Here is a 15,071-nt window from a genome sequence, read left to right on the forward strand (position 1 = left end):
TGGATATTAATTCCTTGTCAGCTATATGCTTTACAAATACATTCTCCCATTCCATGGTTTGTCTTTTCACTCTGTCAGTAGTGTCCTTTGATGCACAAAAGTTTTAAATTTTGATTAAGTCTGTTTTATATATTTTTTTTGTTTTATTGCCCATGCTTTTGGTATCATATCCAAGAAATCATTGCCAAATCCAACGTCATGAACGTTTTCCTTTATGTTTTCTTCTATGAGTCGTATAACTTTGGCTCTACTAAAACAACAGCTCAGTTTCAAACCAGCCCTCGCACCGCCTGCCCCATGCCACTCCTGGTTATATTGGCCTTGCTTTATCCTGACTCCAGGTGTAAACAAGAAGTCCCTTAGGGTTCCTCCTCACAGCAGACAGGTCTCTGTGAGCGTCCTGATGGCTGATGTGTGTGGTTGAGCACCACCAGCTGGGGGTGGCTTCCTCGCCCTGTGCCTCAGGCTGTGGGCTCCTCCTGAAACCACACCGACCGTTTCTAGCTGCTCAGAGCCTCCTATGTCTGTTCTGTTCTCCCATCGTGAAATTATCAAGATCTTTTTAAATTAAAAAAAGTTATTTTTATTGAATATAGTTGATTTACAATATTGTGTTAGTTTCAGGTATAGCAGCAAAGTGATTCAGGTATATATTATTTTCAGATTCTTTTCCATTATAGGTTCTTACCAGATATTGAATATAATTCCCGGTGCTATCCAGTCGGTCCTTGTTATCTATTTTATATATATTGAATAGTAGTGTGTATCTGTTAATCCCAAACTCCTAATTTGTCCGCTCCTTCCCTCCCTCTCCCCTTTGGTAACCATAACTTTGTTTTCTATGTGTGTGAGTCTGTTTCTGTTTTGTAAATAAGTTCATTTGTATCATATTTTAGATTCCACACATAAGCGATATCATGTGGTATTTGTCTTTCTCTGTCTGACTTCACTTGGTGTGATAATCTCTAGGTTCATCTGTGTTGCTGCAAATGACGTTATTTCATTCTTTTTTCATGGCTGAGTAGGATTCCATTGTATATTTGTAACACATCTTTATCTATTCATCTGTTGATGGACATGTAGGTTGCGTCCATGTCTTGGCTGTTGTGAATAGTGCTGCTATGAGCATAGGGGTGCATGTATCTTTTTGAATTATAGTTTTGTCTGGATATATGCCCAAGAGTGGGATTGCTGGATCATATAGTAGCTCTATTTTTAGTTTTTTGAGGAACCTCCATACTGTTCTCCATAGTGGCTGCACCAGTTCACATTCCCACCAGCAGCGCAGGAGGGTTCCCTTTTCTCCACAGCCTCTGCAGCATTTCTCGTTTGTAGGCTGATGCCGGCCATTCTGACCGTTGTGAGGTGGTGTACTGCATTGTGGTTTTGATTTGCATTTCCCTGATGATTAGCAATGTTAGGAAATGATCGCGTTCTTTAACACCCTGTCCCGCCCGGCTCGGCCCTCGTCGGCCTCGAGGTTGAGGAGGAAGGAACACCGGGTGTATTGTCCCCGCAGGTGATTAACTGGGAGAGCACGCTGCACATCCCCGCGCAGGTGGAGCTGAGCCCCGAGGCCCGGGACCTCATCGCCAAGCTCTGCTGCTCGGCTGAGCACCGGCTGGGCCGCAACGGGGCCGACGACCTGAAGGCCCACCCGTTCCTGGGTGCCATCGACTTCTCCAGTGACATCCGGAGGCAGCCTGCCCCCTACGTGCCCACGATCAGCCACCCCATGGACACGTCCAACTTCGACCCAGTGGACGAGGAGGGCCCCTGGCAGGACGGCAGCGAGGACAGCTCCAAGGCCTGGGATGCGCTGGGCCCCCCGGGCAGCCGGCACCCCGAGCACGCCTTCTATGAGTTCACCTTCCGGAGGTTCTTCGACGACAACGGCTACCCGTTCCGGTGCCCCAAGCCTGCGGTGGCCGAGACCGGGACTGAGGCCGAGCAGCCAGCTGCGGGGGGCCCGGCCCCGGGGGCACAGGCTGGGAGCTGCCAGCCCGTGTACGTGTAGACCCTGGGGGACCGGGAGGTCAGCCCCTCAGGTCAGTCGGCCGATTGCCCCTCGAATGTCTGGTCTGCACCCAAAACCAAAGCAGAAAAGCTTCTGAAAGAGGACTCGCCTCTGACGTCTCCTCCACATTCTGGTTGATGGCGGGGCAGGTGTCAGCATGGCCTGGAATTGGCTTTTGAGGACCTTCACTGCATTAAAACAATATTTTTAAAAATTAGTACAGTTTAGAAAGAGCACTTATTTTGTTTATAGCCATTTTTCTTACTAAATTATAGGGATTAATTTTGACAAATCATGCTGCTGTTATTTTCTACGTTTGTATTTTATCCACAGCACTTATTCACATTTAGGGAAAGACGTAAAGATTGAAGAACATGTGATAAGAAATCTCTGTGCAATAATGTAAAAAAAAAAAAAAAAAGATAACACTGTTCTGATGTTACTGATACCATTTTATTCACACAGTGGTTTTTGTTTTATATTTTTCCCACATTTCAAAATTGTGATATATGTTAAAAGCTGCTTTTGTTTTGTTCTGTTTGCTTTTTGCATATTATAGTATAATAGGAAGTGTGAGCAGGTGATCACGCGGGTGTGACTTCAGATGCCAAGTGTGGAGAGATCGCTGCATGAACAGGGTTTTTCTATTAAAGCGTGACCGTGTCTTGCCATTCACAGCGGGTTCTGTGAATACGTTTTGAGTGAGTAATTCTGGACAGTGTGCTGATGCCGTGTCGTCCTGTGGTGACTTCCTCGCTGTGACTGCACCCCTCCTCTCTCGTTGAGGAAATGCACGTGTGCCTGAGAGCTGATGTGACTGTATGTGTCGTGGGTGTGATTGGATTCTTTGGGGGGCAAAGACGTTTGTCCTACACAACACTTGTATACATCAAAAGGGATTCTCTTAGCTCTGCCAAAAAAATGTAAGTTAGTCGTGGACCTCTGTCTGCTTCGCGAGTCAGGATGCTGTCCTGGTGGTACGGCCGCCACGGGTAGCCGGAGCCCCACCCGGCAGATGCCCCGTGGAAGGGCAGTGATCTTGGGGTTCTCTCACCGTGTTTCTAGTGTGCTTTGAAGGATCCATCTTAACTTGGTTTTAGAAGCACATTTTTCTAATCTTTGTGAAACAGCAAAGTGATGTTGAAAAAGAAAAGATATTTAAGCCATACATATTTTCTTAGGAGTGTAAATGTATATATAACTACATAGATAAACACAAAATATTCCTATTTCAAATTAGTATGATTCCTATTTAAAGTGATTTATATTTGAATAAAAAGTTAAATTCTTTTTTTGCTTTTTAAAAACCTGATGCATCGTATTTTTCATTATATTATTCCACGTATTTTTCCTTGAGGTTTTTAGCATAATGTATCCATTGGTTAGTGTACCTCTAGGCAGCACACTTACGCGTCTATCGATGGCTAAACTGAAGAAGACAATTCCTGTGTACTGGTTTACATGTGTGTGAGTGGCAGGTTCTGGGTCTGCTGTGCTGTGTCCTGACTGTCAGTGTTTCTCTAGTTTTGCAGTAACGCCGTGTTGTTATTTACGCTCTGACAGACGTCATGTGGTAGGTTCTTTCTCAGGAACTCAATTTAACTATTATTTATTGATATATCATTGCCTTTGAAAAGCTTCTACTGGCACAATTTATTATTAAAGTTTTGAATCCAAATCCACTGGTGTCAAGCTTCATTGGAATTTGTAAGTTCCTGCTTATATCATGTGTTGCCACTCCCCCAGGCTTTCCTGTGATTCACGCGCAGCCAGGGCTGCCATCGGGAGGGGGAGGGGGAGGGGGAGGGTGGAGGAGACCCCCCCCCCCCCGAGGAGATCGGGTTTCAGGTAAGCACACGGTCCAAGCAGGGGTGCGGTTGTGTGACCAGCTTCTCTTCGCGAAGGTGGTGACAAGTTTATGGCATTAGATTGTCGAGCGGGTTAAGTGGGGTGTCAGGTAAATCGTGAGTGGGAGCTGATTCCCCTGCTCGGGACAGTTACACTGACAGGACAACGCTAACGCCTCACCTTTGCTTTAAGATGGCTGATGGCATTAAGAAATACAGAAAATATCGTTTGTTTTACTCTGAGTTGGTCTTTTGAAAGGTGCAGTCACGTGGTCCCCACCGGGCAGTCGCGACGCCAGCAGGCCGCCTCCGACCCTGTCCCAGCGGGGAGGGGCCCCCCTTACTGCCGGCCCCCGCTTTCCTCTTAGGCTGCCACGTTGGGGAGGCATCGTCAGCCGACGGCGTGGAGGTCCCAGCGTCCTGCCCTAGCAGGAGTCCCGGCACGTCACCCCAGCAGGACGCTGGGGGCTCTGCTGGCAAGGCTGGGGGCAGGGATTCCTGGTCTGACTGGCTGTACTGGAGCAGTTACTGCCCGTCTGTCTGCCCGTCTCCTCTGGCTCGCGGGTCGGGCTGTCGCTGGGACCCGGCTTGCTGGCACTTGCAGGTTGCTGGGCTCAGCTCCAAGCCTGGAACCGGAAAGAAACCCCGGAGCGCGTAGCGCTGCGTCGTTCCTCAGGCCCCGAGGCCCAGCTCCTCTGCCGCCGCCTCCCCACCTCTCAGGGTCTTCCGTTCTGCCTGCCGTGTCCAGGAGTTTTAGTTGTACTTTGGTGGGAGGCGTAGGAAAAATCTGCTCCATCTTCCTGGAGGTGGAAGTGGGTTTCGGTTTCAATTTCAGTTTTGAGTAATGAAGGCTCACAACCCACCTCCTCAGTCACGCCAGCCACGTTTCGCAAGCTTGTCGCCGTGCGTGCTCAGCGGCCCACGCTGGACAGCACGGGTCTGCGCAGAGTCCTCTGGCTGTGCGTTAGCCCTTGCGCTGACACCTGGCAGAATCTGGGCACTAGCGGAGCAGTTGGCCTTCATCTCTTTCTCGTGTGTCATTCCCTCTTGGGTAGTGGAGAGACCACCCTTCCTCGCAGCGGGTCAGCTGACCTGACCACCCACAGTGTCCAGCCTTCAGCTCTGCAGCATCGCGCCCTCTTCCTTTCCTGCTTGCCCACCGCTCTGAATGCGCGGACCCTCCTAAAATCACCAGCTTCCTGCCTTTGCTAAGCCGGTGACTGGTGTCTCCAAAAGGATCAGAGTAGCTTATGGATCCAGGACCCGGGTACAGACGTGGAGCCCGCCTCCCTGCCCCTGCAGTGGGAGCTCGGAGTCTTAACCACTGGACTGCCTGGGAAGTCCCAAAATTATATTATTTTTAGAAAAAGAGTCTCTGTCCATATCTTGCCTTTTCCTGCTTCCCAAACACAGCCTCTCCCATGTCTTCTATGTCATTTTTCTGGCGTTTTCACTGATAGGCTCTTAATGATCTTTCTTGATTTACTTATTTTAAATATTTTCTATCAATGACATATATGGTAATTCTCTTATAGGCCTTCCTCAACCTCTGTTTCCTAGTGTAAGTTCTCTCACAACTTTTAGTTAAATCAGTTATCAACGTAAATATTATGAAGACTATGCTGGGGAATTCCCTGGCAGTCCAGTGGTTAGGACTTTCACTGCCGTGGCCCCGGGTTCAATCCCTCGTTGGGAAACTAAGATCCCATAAGCCTCGAAGTGTGGCCAAAAACAAAAACCAAAAAACAAAAGACTGCTAGGTTGTCTTTGAGCCAAATAGTGTATTCTGATTGTGTTTCCTTCTCATACAAAAAAAATTTCCTCTTGGACTTAGTAATTACCTTGTTTTTTCATTTACTTTGTTTTCTTTGAAAGTACAGGTGTTTTGTCCATCCTTCCTTCCTTCCCTCCTTCCTCCCCTCCCTCTCTCCCTCCCTCCCCAGTTGCTGTGATGGATCTGTCAAATCCTAGACTGTTTTCCAGGAGCACGAGTGCTTTGTCTACCTCATCCTGCAGTCTGGACCAGCTGCCCTTCAAGCCTGACAAACAGCTGTCATCTTGGGAATTCTCTTTGTCACTTTCCTGTGTTGGATCCCATTTTGCCAAATGCTGTATCTTCCTTTTCCTCAGTTAACACCTGGAAAAAAGTTGGGGTTCTTGCTTGTCCAAAAATGTCCCTTTTCTACTTTATTGAAAATATAGATAAATCTAAGATGCTAGGATGAAATTCACGCAGCATTTTGGAGGCATTAGTCCTCTGTTTCCCAGGTTCACAGTCTTGTTGAATACCCTTTCTCTCTAGAAGCTTCTAGAATCATCTCTATCTACCCTGTGGTCTACACTTTATGGCGATGTTCCTCCATTGGTTTCGTTTATTGTCCTGAACACTGAGGCTTCAACCTAGAGATGTGTGCCGTTTGGCTCTGGAGAATTTTCTTGCATTATTTTTAAAAAATATTTATTTATTTATTTATTTTGGCTACGCTGGGTCTTAGTTGCGGCATGCAGGCATCTTAGTTGCCGCATGCATGGAGGATCTAGTTCCCTGACCAGGGATTGAACCTGGGCCCCCTGTATTGGGAGTGCCGAGTCTTACCCACTGGACCACCAGGGAAGTCCCTTCTGGCATTATTTTGAACTTTATTCCCTCCAAAGATTCTCCAACTCCTCAGCCGATTCTCTGATTTCTTATATTTATTTCCTGTCATCCATGTTTTTTTTATTCCACTTTCTGGAAGGTTTCATTGACTTCATCTTACAGATTTCATATTAAATTTTTGGGGCGAAGGTATTATCTTTTTAATTCCCAAGAGCTCATTCTTGTTCTCCAATCAGTCTGTCCATCCCTGTTTTATGTCTTCAGTATTTGTGTTTGTTACCCCTCTGATCATTTCAAGGGTTTTTAAATTCTGCTTCCAAATTGTCTGTATTTCCTCCGGGCTCCTTTGTATTATGTTTTTGCTGCTTGTTCTTTGTTTTACTCTTTCTCCAAATTCATGTTGGAGGCTTTCCTTAAATGACTCTGACCATCTTTTTTTTTTAAATAACTTTAATGAGATATAATTCACATAAGTACAAAAAATTCACCCAATTAAGGTATATCATTCAGCAGTTTTTAGTATATTCACAGACTTGCAGAAACATCACCACAATCAACTTGAGAACATTATTATCACTCAAGAGAGGCCGGGTTCCCTTCGGCCGTAACTTCCATTGTTCGCGGCCATGACAAGTGCACTCCTTAGACAACCACTGATCTCCCCCCGTCTCTACGGATTTGCCCCTTTTGGACATTTCACATAGATGCAATCATACAGTAAGTGGCCTTTGGTGACTGGCTTCTTTCACTTAGCATCATACTTTAAAGTTTCACCCATGTGGTAGCACTGTCCGTATGTCATTCCTTTTTATTGTCAAGTAGTATTGCATTGTGTAGATTTATCCCATTTTATTTCTCCTATTTATCCAACAGTTAGTGAACATTAGAGTTATTTCTGCCTTTCAGCTATTGTGCATAGTACTGCTCTGAGCATTCATATGCAAGTGTTTGTGTGGACATACTTTATTTCTCTTGGGTGTCAGCCCAGTAGTGGCTTTACTGGGTCAAATGGCAACACTATGAACCTTCTGAGGTGGTGCCAGACTGTTTCCAGAACAAGTGCACCATCTTACATTCTCTCCAGCAACGTATGATGGCTCTAATTTTTCCACATCCTCACCAATTTCATTTTTTCTTTTTGGTGTTCTTTGATGCCCCCCCATTTTTTTATTTTGCTGAAGTCCAATTTATCTATTTTTTTTTCTCCCGTTGTTTTTGCTTTGGGGGTCCTATCAGAGAAGACTGCCCAACCCAAGGCCATGAAAACTTACTCCTGTATTTTCTCCCAAGACTTTTATAGTTTAACCCTTCATTTAGGTTGGTGATCCATTTTTAGTTTATTTCTGTGCAGTGAGATGAGGGGTGTGATTTCACTAGTGTGCGCGTGAGTAGCAGGGAGTCCCAGAACCATTTGTTGAAAAGACTAACATTCTTTCCCCGTTGCATTGACTTGGCACTCTTGCCAAAAATCAACTGACCCTAAAGTTTTAAAGGTCTGTCTCTGGACTGCCCATTATGTGTACTTGACCTAGCATCAGTCCTTACTGTCCATTCTCGTGTAAAAGCTCAGCACTGACCACTGACTGGAAGCCCCCCAGGGGTCAGGGAGTGTGCTTTGGTGGCTGTGAGCCTGAGGTCTTTTTGTGTTTGCAGGGAGGGCGTGCCTGCTGGTGCCTGCTGGTGGTCACACACCCAGGTACGGGCCTTCCCTGTGCACCCCTCCCCCTCCCTCGAGAGCCCTGCCCCGCTGCTTCCACTTGGCCGTGCGCTCCGTCTCCGGGAAGGATCTTCCATGGTGTGGAAAGAAGCCTCCTTGCAGCGTGACGGCTACCTGAAAATGGTCCCCGGTTACTCGGCATCTGGCCCTGCCGGCGTGTTTGTGATTCTTAGATGGACCACTGCGGGCCCTCTTCACTCAGTGCCTTGTTCCTGCGCTTTCTGTTTGCACTGAGAGCTCTGCCTGTCTCCCCGGGACCACAGGGGACCGGCTCCTCCTGTCTCAGTGTGTTGTACGGGCCCAGCTGGCTACGGATCAGGCCTCTGGAGGTATCTGCATCCTCCCACTTCCCTGACACCATTAACATGACAGGAGAGAGGTTTTGTAAATTAACAAAACTTATTTTTCAGAGCAAAATGGAGCGGAAGTACAGAGAGTTCCTGTCCACCCCGTCCCCAGACACACAGCTTCCCCCCACTGTCAGCATCCCCCCCCAAGGTGGTACCTTTGTTACAGTCGGAGAACCCACACTGACACGCCGTCATCTCCCAGAGTCCACAGTGTGCATTAGGGGGTCACTCTTGGTGTCGTACTTGCTATGGTTTGGACAGATGTATAATGACGTGTATAATGACCGTATAGTCTCTCATGGAGTGGGCTGCCCTAAGAGCCCTCTGTGCTCCACCTATTCATCCCTCCCTCCCTGTAACTCCTGGAAACCACTGAGGTCTTTTTACTGTCTCCATAGTTTCGGCTTTTCCACAACTATGGAATCACACAGTCTGTAGCCTTCTCAAATTGGCTTCTTTCACTTAGTCATATGCACTTAAGGTTCCTCCAGGTCTTTTCATGGCTGACAGCTCATTCCTTTTTAGCACTGAATTATATTCCATTTTCTGGATGGACCACAATTCATTCATTCACCCACTGAAGGACATGTTATTTGCTACCCAGTTTTGGCAATTATGACTAAAACTTTTATAAACGTCCAGGTGCAGATTTTTGTGTGGACATACTTTTTGACCCACTGGGGTAAGTACTAAGCAGTGCAGTTGCTAGATTGTATGGTGGGAGTGTGTTTAGTTTTGTAAGAAACCGCCAAGCTATCTTCCACAGTGGCTGTTCCATTGTGCGTTCCCACCAGCAGTGATGAGGGTTCCTGTTGCTCCACATCCTTGCCAGCTTTTGGTGTTGTCAGGGTTTGGGATTTTGGCCATTCTAATAGGCGTGTAGTGTGGGTCGTTTTAATTTGCTTGCATTCCCCTGATGATACGTGATGCGGAATGTGTTTCTGTGTGCTTTCTTGCTATCTGTACCCCTTCTTTGGTGAGGTTTCTGTTGAGATCTTTCGCCTATTTTTTGACCAGGTTGTTTGTTTTCTTACTGCTGAATTTTAAGAGTTCTTTGTATATTCTGAATAACAGTACTTTATCAGATGTGTCTTTTGCAAGTATTTTCTCCCAGTTTGTGGTTCATCATCTCATTCTCTTGACAGCGTCTTTCACAGAGAAGTTTTTAATTTTAATGAAGCTCAGATAATCAATTCTTCCTTTCACGGATTGTGCCTTTGGTATTGTATCTAAAATGTCATCGTTGGTACTTCCCTGTCGGTCCACAGGTTAAGGCTGTGCTTCCAATGCAGGGGGGCGCGGGTTTGATCCCTTGTCGGGGAACTAAGATCCCACGTGCCGTGCAACTCAGCCAAAAAAAAAAGTCACTGTCATACTCAAGATCATCTAGGTTTTCTCCTATGTTATACTCCAGGAGCTTTATAGTTTTCTGTTTTACATTGAGGACCATGATTTTTGGTGAAAATAATTTTTGTGAAGGGTGTAAGGTATGTGTGTCTAGATTCACTTTTTTGCATGAGAATGTCCAAGTGTTCAGGGACCATTTGTTGAAAAGACAATCTTTGCCTTTTCTCCTTTGTCAAAGATCAGTTGACTATATTTATGTTTATTTGAATGTTGATCCAGCCTTTCTTACCTGGGACAAATCACACTTGGTTGTGGTGTATAATTCTTTTTATACATTATTGGATTTGATTTGCTAATACTTATTGAAGATCTTGCATCTATGTTCATGAGCGATATTGGTCTGTACTTTTCTTGTAACGTCTTTGTCTGGTTTGGGTATTAGGGTAATGCTGGCCTCACAGAATAAGTTATGTTCCCTTGGCTTCTATCTTCTGGAAGAGATTATAGAGAATTGGTATGATTTCTTCTTTAGTTTTTGGTAGAATTCACCAGTGAACCCATGTGGGCCTGGTGCTTTCTGTTTTGGAAGGTTATTCATTATTGATTTAATTTCCTTAGTAGATACAGGCCTATTCAGATGATCTGTTTCTTCTTTTTCTCCTTCTTGTTTGTTTGTTTTTTTAAATCTGTTTCTTCTTGTGTGAGTTTTGGCAGCTATTGTGTTTCAAAGAACTGGTCCATTTTTTCTAGGTTGTCAGATTTACCCTTTTAATGCTCATGTGCTGGTGATAATCCCCTCCTGCATTTCTGATATTAGCAATTTGTGTTTTCTCTCTTTTTTTGTTAATAAGTCTGGCTAGAAGCTTATTGATTTTATTGATCTTTTCAGTGAACTGGCTTTTGGTTTTATTAATTTTTCTCTTCTGATTTCCTATTTTCAATTTCAGTGGTTTCTGCTCTCTTAAGTCTTTATCATTTATTTTCTTCTGCTTACTTTGTATTTAATTGCTCTTTTTCTAGTTTCCTAAGGTGAAAGTTTAGTTTATTGATTTTATATTCTTCTTCTTTTCTAATATATGCATTCAATACTATAAATTTCCCTCTTGTCTCTGCTTCTGCCACATTCCACAAATTTTGATAAGCTGTATTTTCATTTTCTTTTAGTTTAAAATATTTTAAAATTTTCTTGAGATTTCTTCTTTGACCCATGTATTATTTAGAAGCGTGCTGCTCAATCTCCCAGTATTCTGGCATTTTCCAGACATCTTTCTGTTATTGATTTCTGGTTTAATTCCACTGAGGTCTGAGAGCTATGATTTCGGTTTTTTGAAAGTATAAAAGTGTGTTTTGTGGCTCAGAATTCAGTCTATCTTGAATGTTCTTACTAAAATAAAGAGGATTGGTTGAAAATCTGTTTTAGAAGTTACCCAGATCATCTCCACAACTCTAGCCGGACAAGTGGCTGCCTTTCCCCCAACTGGAAAAAGACGGGAGAGTTTTCTCTAAGGATGGTAAGCTGGAGGGTTGCTATGGTTACAAGGCACGGTTTGGGACAGAGCTATGAAGTGAATATGTGCGTACTGACTCCTTCAGCCCTCTTCTCCCACTCAGCTCTCGGAATACCGGCAACAAGATTGTCATCCTCTGGGCAGGAGACTGGTGGTCTCCTCTGGGGCCTCTGAACAGCCCAGGAGGAAAAGACTGGAAGATACTGATATCAAGGTTCTCCAAGTAGAGGGCCCGGCCAGATTACCTCGCATGGCAGCTTCACGTGCACACGCAGAGCTTCCCATCAGCATTTCCACGGCCAGCCCTCGGATAGGAACCTCTGAAGAGTAATGTGAGGCTGACGTGGACGCCGCAGACGAGAATGAGCCCGAATGAGGCTGTAGAAGAAGAGCTTCAACAAACTGTCACTGATGTTCTCAAGATAGGAGAAGATGTTGCAGCCTTGAAACAAGAAGCGAATATATTTAAAAGGAACATTCAGAGGACAAGAGGGAGGTCTTTGGAAAATTAACAATGATAGCAAAAATTAAAGTCCGTGGAAAGTTTGGACAGTAAAGTCAAGGAACTCTCCCAGAAAAAAAGAGCCAAAAAACGAAGAAATGGAAAATAAAAGGGAAATGTAAGGAACGTAGAAGATATGTCCATGTCTATATCTGAACTGTGGCAGTTTCAGAAAAAGAAAAATATGTTAATGGAGTTGAGGAAATCTTCAATTCAGTAATTCAGGAAAATGACCTAGAGCTGAAGGATATGTTTTTAGATTGAAAGGAGCTGAAATGCCCAGAACAGTGGGTAAAAATAGACCCATACAAATGTGCATCATAAGGTATTCCGGAACGTCTGGAACAGAGAGAGAATGCTACAAGCTTCGGAGAGATACAACAGTCCATATACAAAGGATCAAGAATCAGAAGGGCTTTGAAGGTAACACCAGCTCTAGATGTTAGAGGGTAATGGAACAAGGCCTTCACATTTTGTGAAAATAATTGTTTTCAACCTTAAACTCTATCCGCAGACAAGCTATTAATCAAGTGTGAGGGTAGAATAAAGACATTTCAGACATTCAAGAATTCAGAATGTTTTCCTCCCATGTCCTCTGTTTTAGGAAGCTGGAAGCAGACATGGGGTCCAAGAAACGGGTCTGACAAAGGGGAGGAAGAAGGGGCTCAGTGGGAGCTGCTGAAGGGGTCCCAAGTGACAGCTGTGCCCCACGTGCGGGGGGCAGGCTGCTCGCTCGGGACCAGCGGAGGGTCTAGGGTGGCCTTCGCTGGGAAGAGGTCCTTTGCCTGCCTTAGAGGAGATTCGGTACTTGGAGAACAGTTTGGGATTGGGTTTGGGTTGAGGATATAAAAAACTAAGCAAATGGAAAACACGAGCCAATTATTAATTCTAGGGAAAACTAAAGGTTGTATGGAAAAGTGAAAGTGATTATAGGAATAGTGTGGTTCGTTTGGGTATAGCGTTTACATAGTAGTAATATGTTAATTATTGACTTAACCAAACGTCCAAAAGTCTGACAACGTGTATTAGGAAGACAAGGGAGTGGGAAGGGCATGCCTGGGTATCAGGGGAAGAGGGTTTAAAAGGAGCTAAATTCTCATCTTCCATAACGGGAAGTAATTACATCATGCCGAGACGAAAACTCAAGACACTGCTTTACAAGGATGCAATCTGGATACAAGTCCTTTGTCAGATATACGTATTGAGAATATTTTATCCCATTTCCTTAATGGTGTCTTTTAAAGAGCAGGTTTTAATTCTGATGAAGCCAAATGTATTATTTTTCTCTTATTGTTAGTGCTTTTGCTATTCTATTTAAGAAATCGTTTCCTTCCTCAAGGTCGTGAAGAAATTCCCCTGTGTTTTCTTCTAGAAGCTTTTTAGCTTTAGCGTTTATATTTGATCTGTGATCCATGTCAAAGTATTTTTGTGTTTAGTGATTTTTGCTAAAGTGAACATGTCTTACTCTTCCATTGACTTCCTGTGCCTTTTTGCACATAGCAGGCACTCGTATTTTTGTTGTATTTTATCTATATGTTTACCTATATGTTCCTTCTGAGCAGGACCTATGAGACAGTCATTTGTGTTCGCCCTGACCCGTCCCCATCACACACTGCTCCACACGGTAACAACCCTCCGAAAAAGGAGCCCAGAGGAGTGAGGGCACCAGCCACGGCTGTTTGTCCCTGTGCCGCGGAGCCAGGCAATGCTGTGTTCCTCAGATCCAGAAGGTGCATCTCGCAGGCACAGGTAGAGCCCTCCTGGGAAGGCCGCACACGCTGGGCACTGGGCCTGGGCAGTGACTGGCCCTGGGGTCCGTCTTCTGGCCTTTTCTTCCTGGGATTTCACGTGCCCAGATGCTGGCGTTCAGTTTCCGCGCTCTGAATTCTAAGCCAGCCTGTGAGCCACGGCCACTTCTTTTCTCCCTGGGAACTCTTTGATCTTAAGCTTTATCTCCCAGTAGCATGGAGTCTCGTTTCAAAATAAACCCCACCTGGGAGTGCACACAAAGTCAATATTAGTAAATCGTTAGTGCTTAGACACAAACATGTTTTTACTTTCATCTACCCAAATACAAAGTGAAAAATCAACCACAATCATGGAATGCAGCCACCAGCTTCCTGCTGAGAAAACCCAAATCTGCAGGGACTTCCCTGGTGGCGCAGTGGTTAAGAATCCGCCTGCCAATGCAGGGGCCATGGGTTCGAGCCCTGGTCCAGGAAGATCCCACATGCCCCAGAGCAACTAAGCCCGTGCACCACAACTACTGAGCCTGCGCTCTAGAGCCTGCGAGCCACAACTACTGAGCCTACGTGCTACAACTACTGAAGCCCGTGCGCCTAGAGCCCGTGCTCTGCAACAAGAGAAGCCACCGCGATGAGAAGCCCGCGCACTACAACAGAGAGTAGCCCCCGCTCGCTGCAGCTAGAGAAAGTCCCCACGCAGGAATGAAGACCCAAGGCAGCCAAAAATAAATTTAAAACCCCCAAAAAACAACCAAATCTGCACTGGTTCCGTCACCATCGAACAAAAGGACAGGAGCAGGGGGGACACTGAGGGCAGAGCTGGGCCGAGGTCCTGCCGCACTCCCAGGACACTCGCCAGCTCTGGACTCGGCCACGGCTTCCAGCCCAGAGCATGTCCTTGTCCTCATTTCTCTGCGCGAAGGAATGACGTGAGGGGCTCTGGAGGACCAGCCCTCCCCCACCCCCTTGGGGCCCTCAAGACCACTGCCCGGACGTGAGCTGCTGGTGCCCGCGTCCCGGAAACAGCCCCAGCCTGAGTGAATCATCTCCCTGATGAAGCACCTTCCATGATTTCCGCTGCCCCAAGACAAGGTGGTGCAGTGCTGGAGAACCTGGCCAGCCCAGCCCAGGCCCCTTGCCTGCGGGGGATGGAATCGTGGGAAGCTTCGGCTTCGGATGGACTTGACTTTCAGTTCCTGATGGGTCTGAAGCTGTGTGACCTTGGGTACTTTTCCTAACCTGGAAGAGTTGCTAAACACCTCAGAGGCTCAGGGCCCTGAATTCCTGAACACAAAACGATAACGGTGCCAGTGGGAGAATTAAATGAAAAGCATCTGCAAAGTGATGCAGATACTCTAGATGCCCCTGCCCGGCCGGTTCCCCTCTCACCTCCCGCCTGGCAGCCACCCAAAGCCACTCCCGCATGAGTCCCTGTGCAC

The 15,071-nt window shown here is 45.9% G+C and overlaps 1 protein-coding gene across 2 annotated transcripts in view; it reads left to right on the plus strand.

The window, feature by feature from the left end:
• Nucleotides 1-3,695, plus strand: part of LATS2 (large tumor suppressor kinase 2) — a 42,417-nt gene extending 38,722 nt beyond the window's left edge. For both annotated transcript variants that reach the window (XM_022574476.3, XM_089899760.1), the window contains one exon: nucleotides 1,520-3,695. In XM_022574476.3, coding sequence (XP_022430184.1) covers nucleotides 1,520-2,017 — 498 coding nt within the window. In that variant the 3' untranslated portion in view covers nucleotides 2,018-3,695. The remainder of the gene's footprint in view (nucleotides 1-1,519) is intronic.
• The last annotated feature ends 11,376 nt before the right edge of the window (nucleotides 3,696-15,071 follow it).

Source organism: Delphinapterus leucas, chromosome 18, assembly GCF_059928025.1.
Source record: "Delphinapterus leucas isolate spDelLeu-1000000601 "Yukka" chromosome 18, BTC_Dleu_Yukka2, whole genome shotgun sequence".
Classification (NCBI taxonomy): Eukaryota; Metazoa; Chordata; class Mammalia; order Artiodactyla; family Monodontidae; genus Delphinapterus; species Delphinapterus leucas.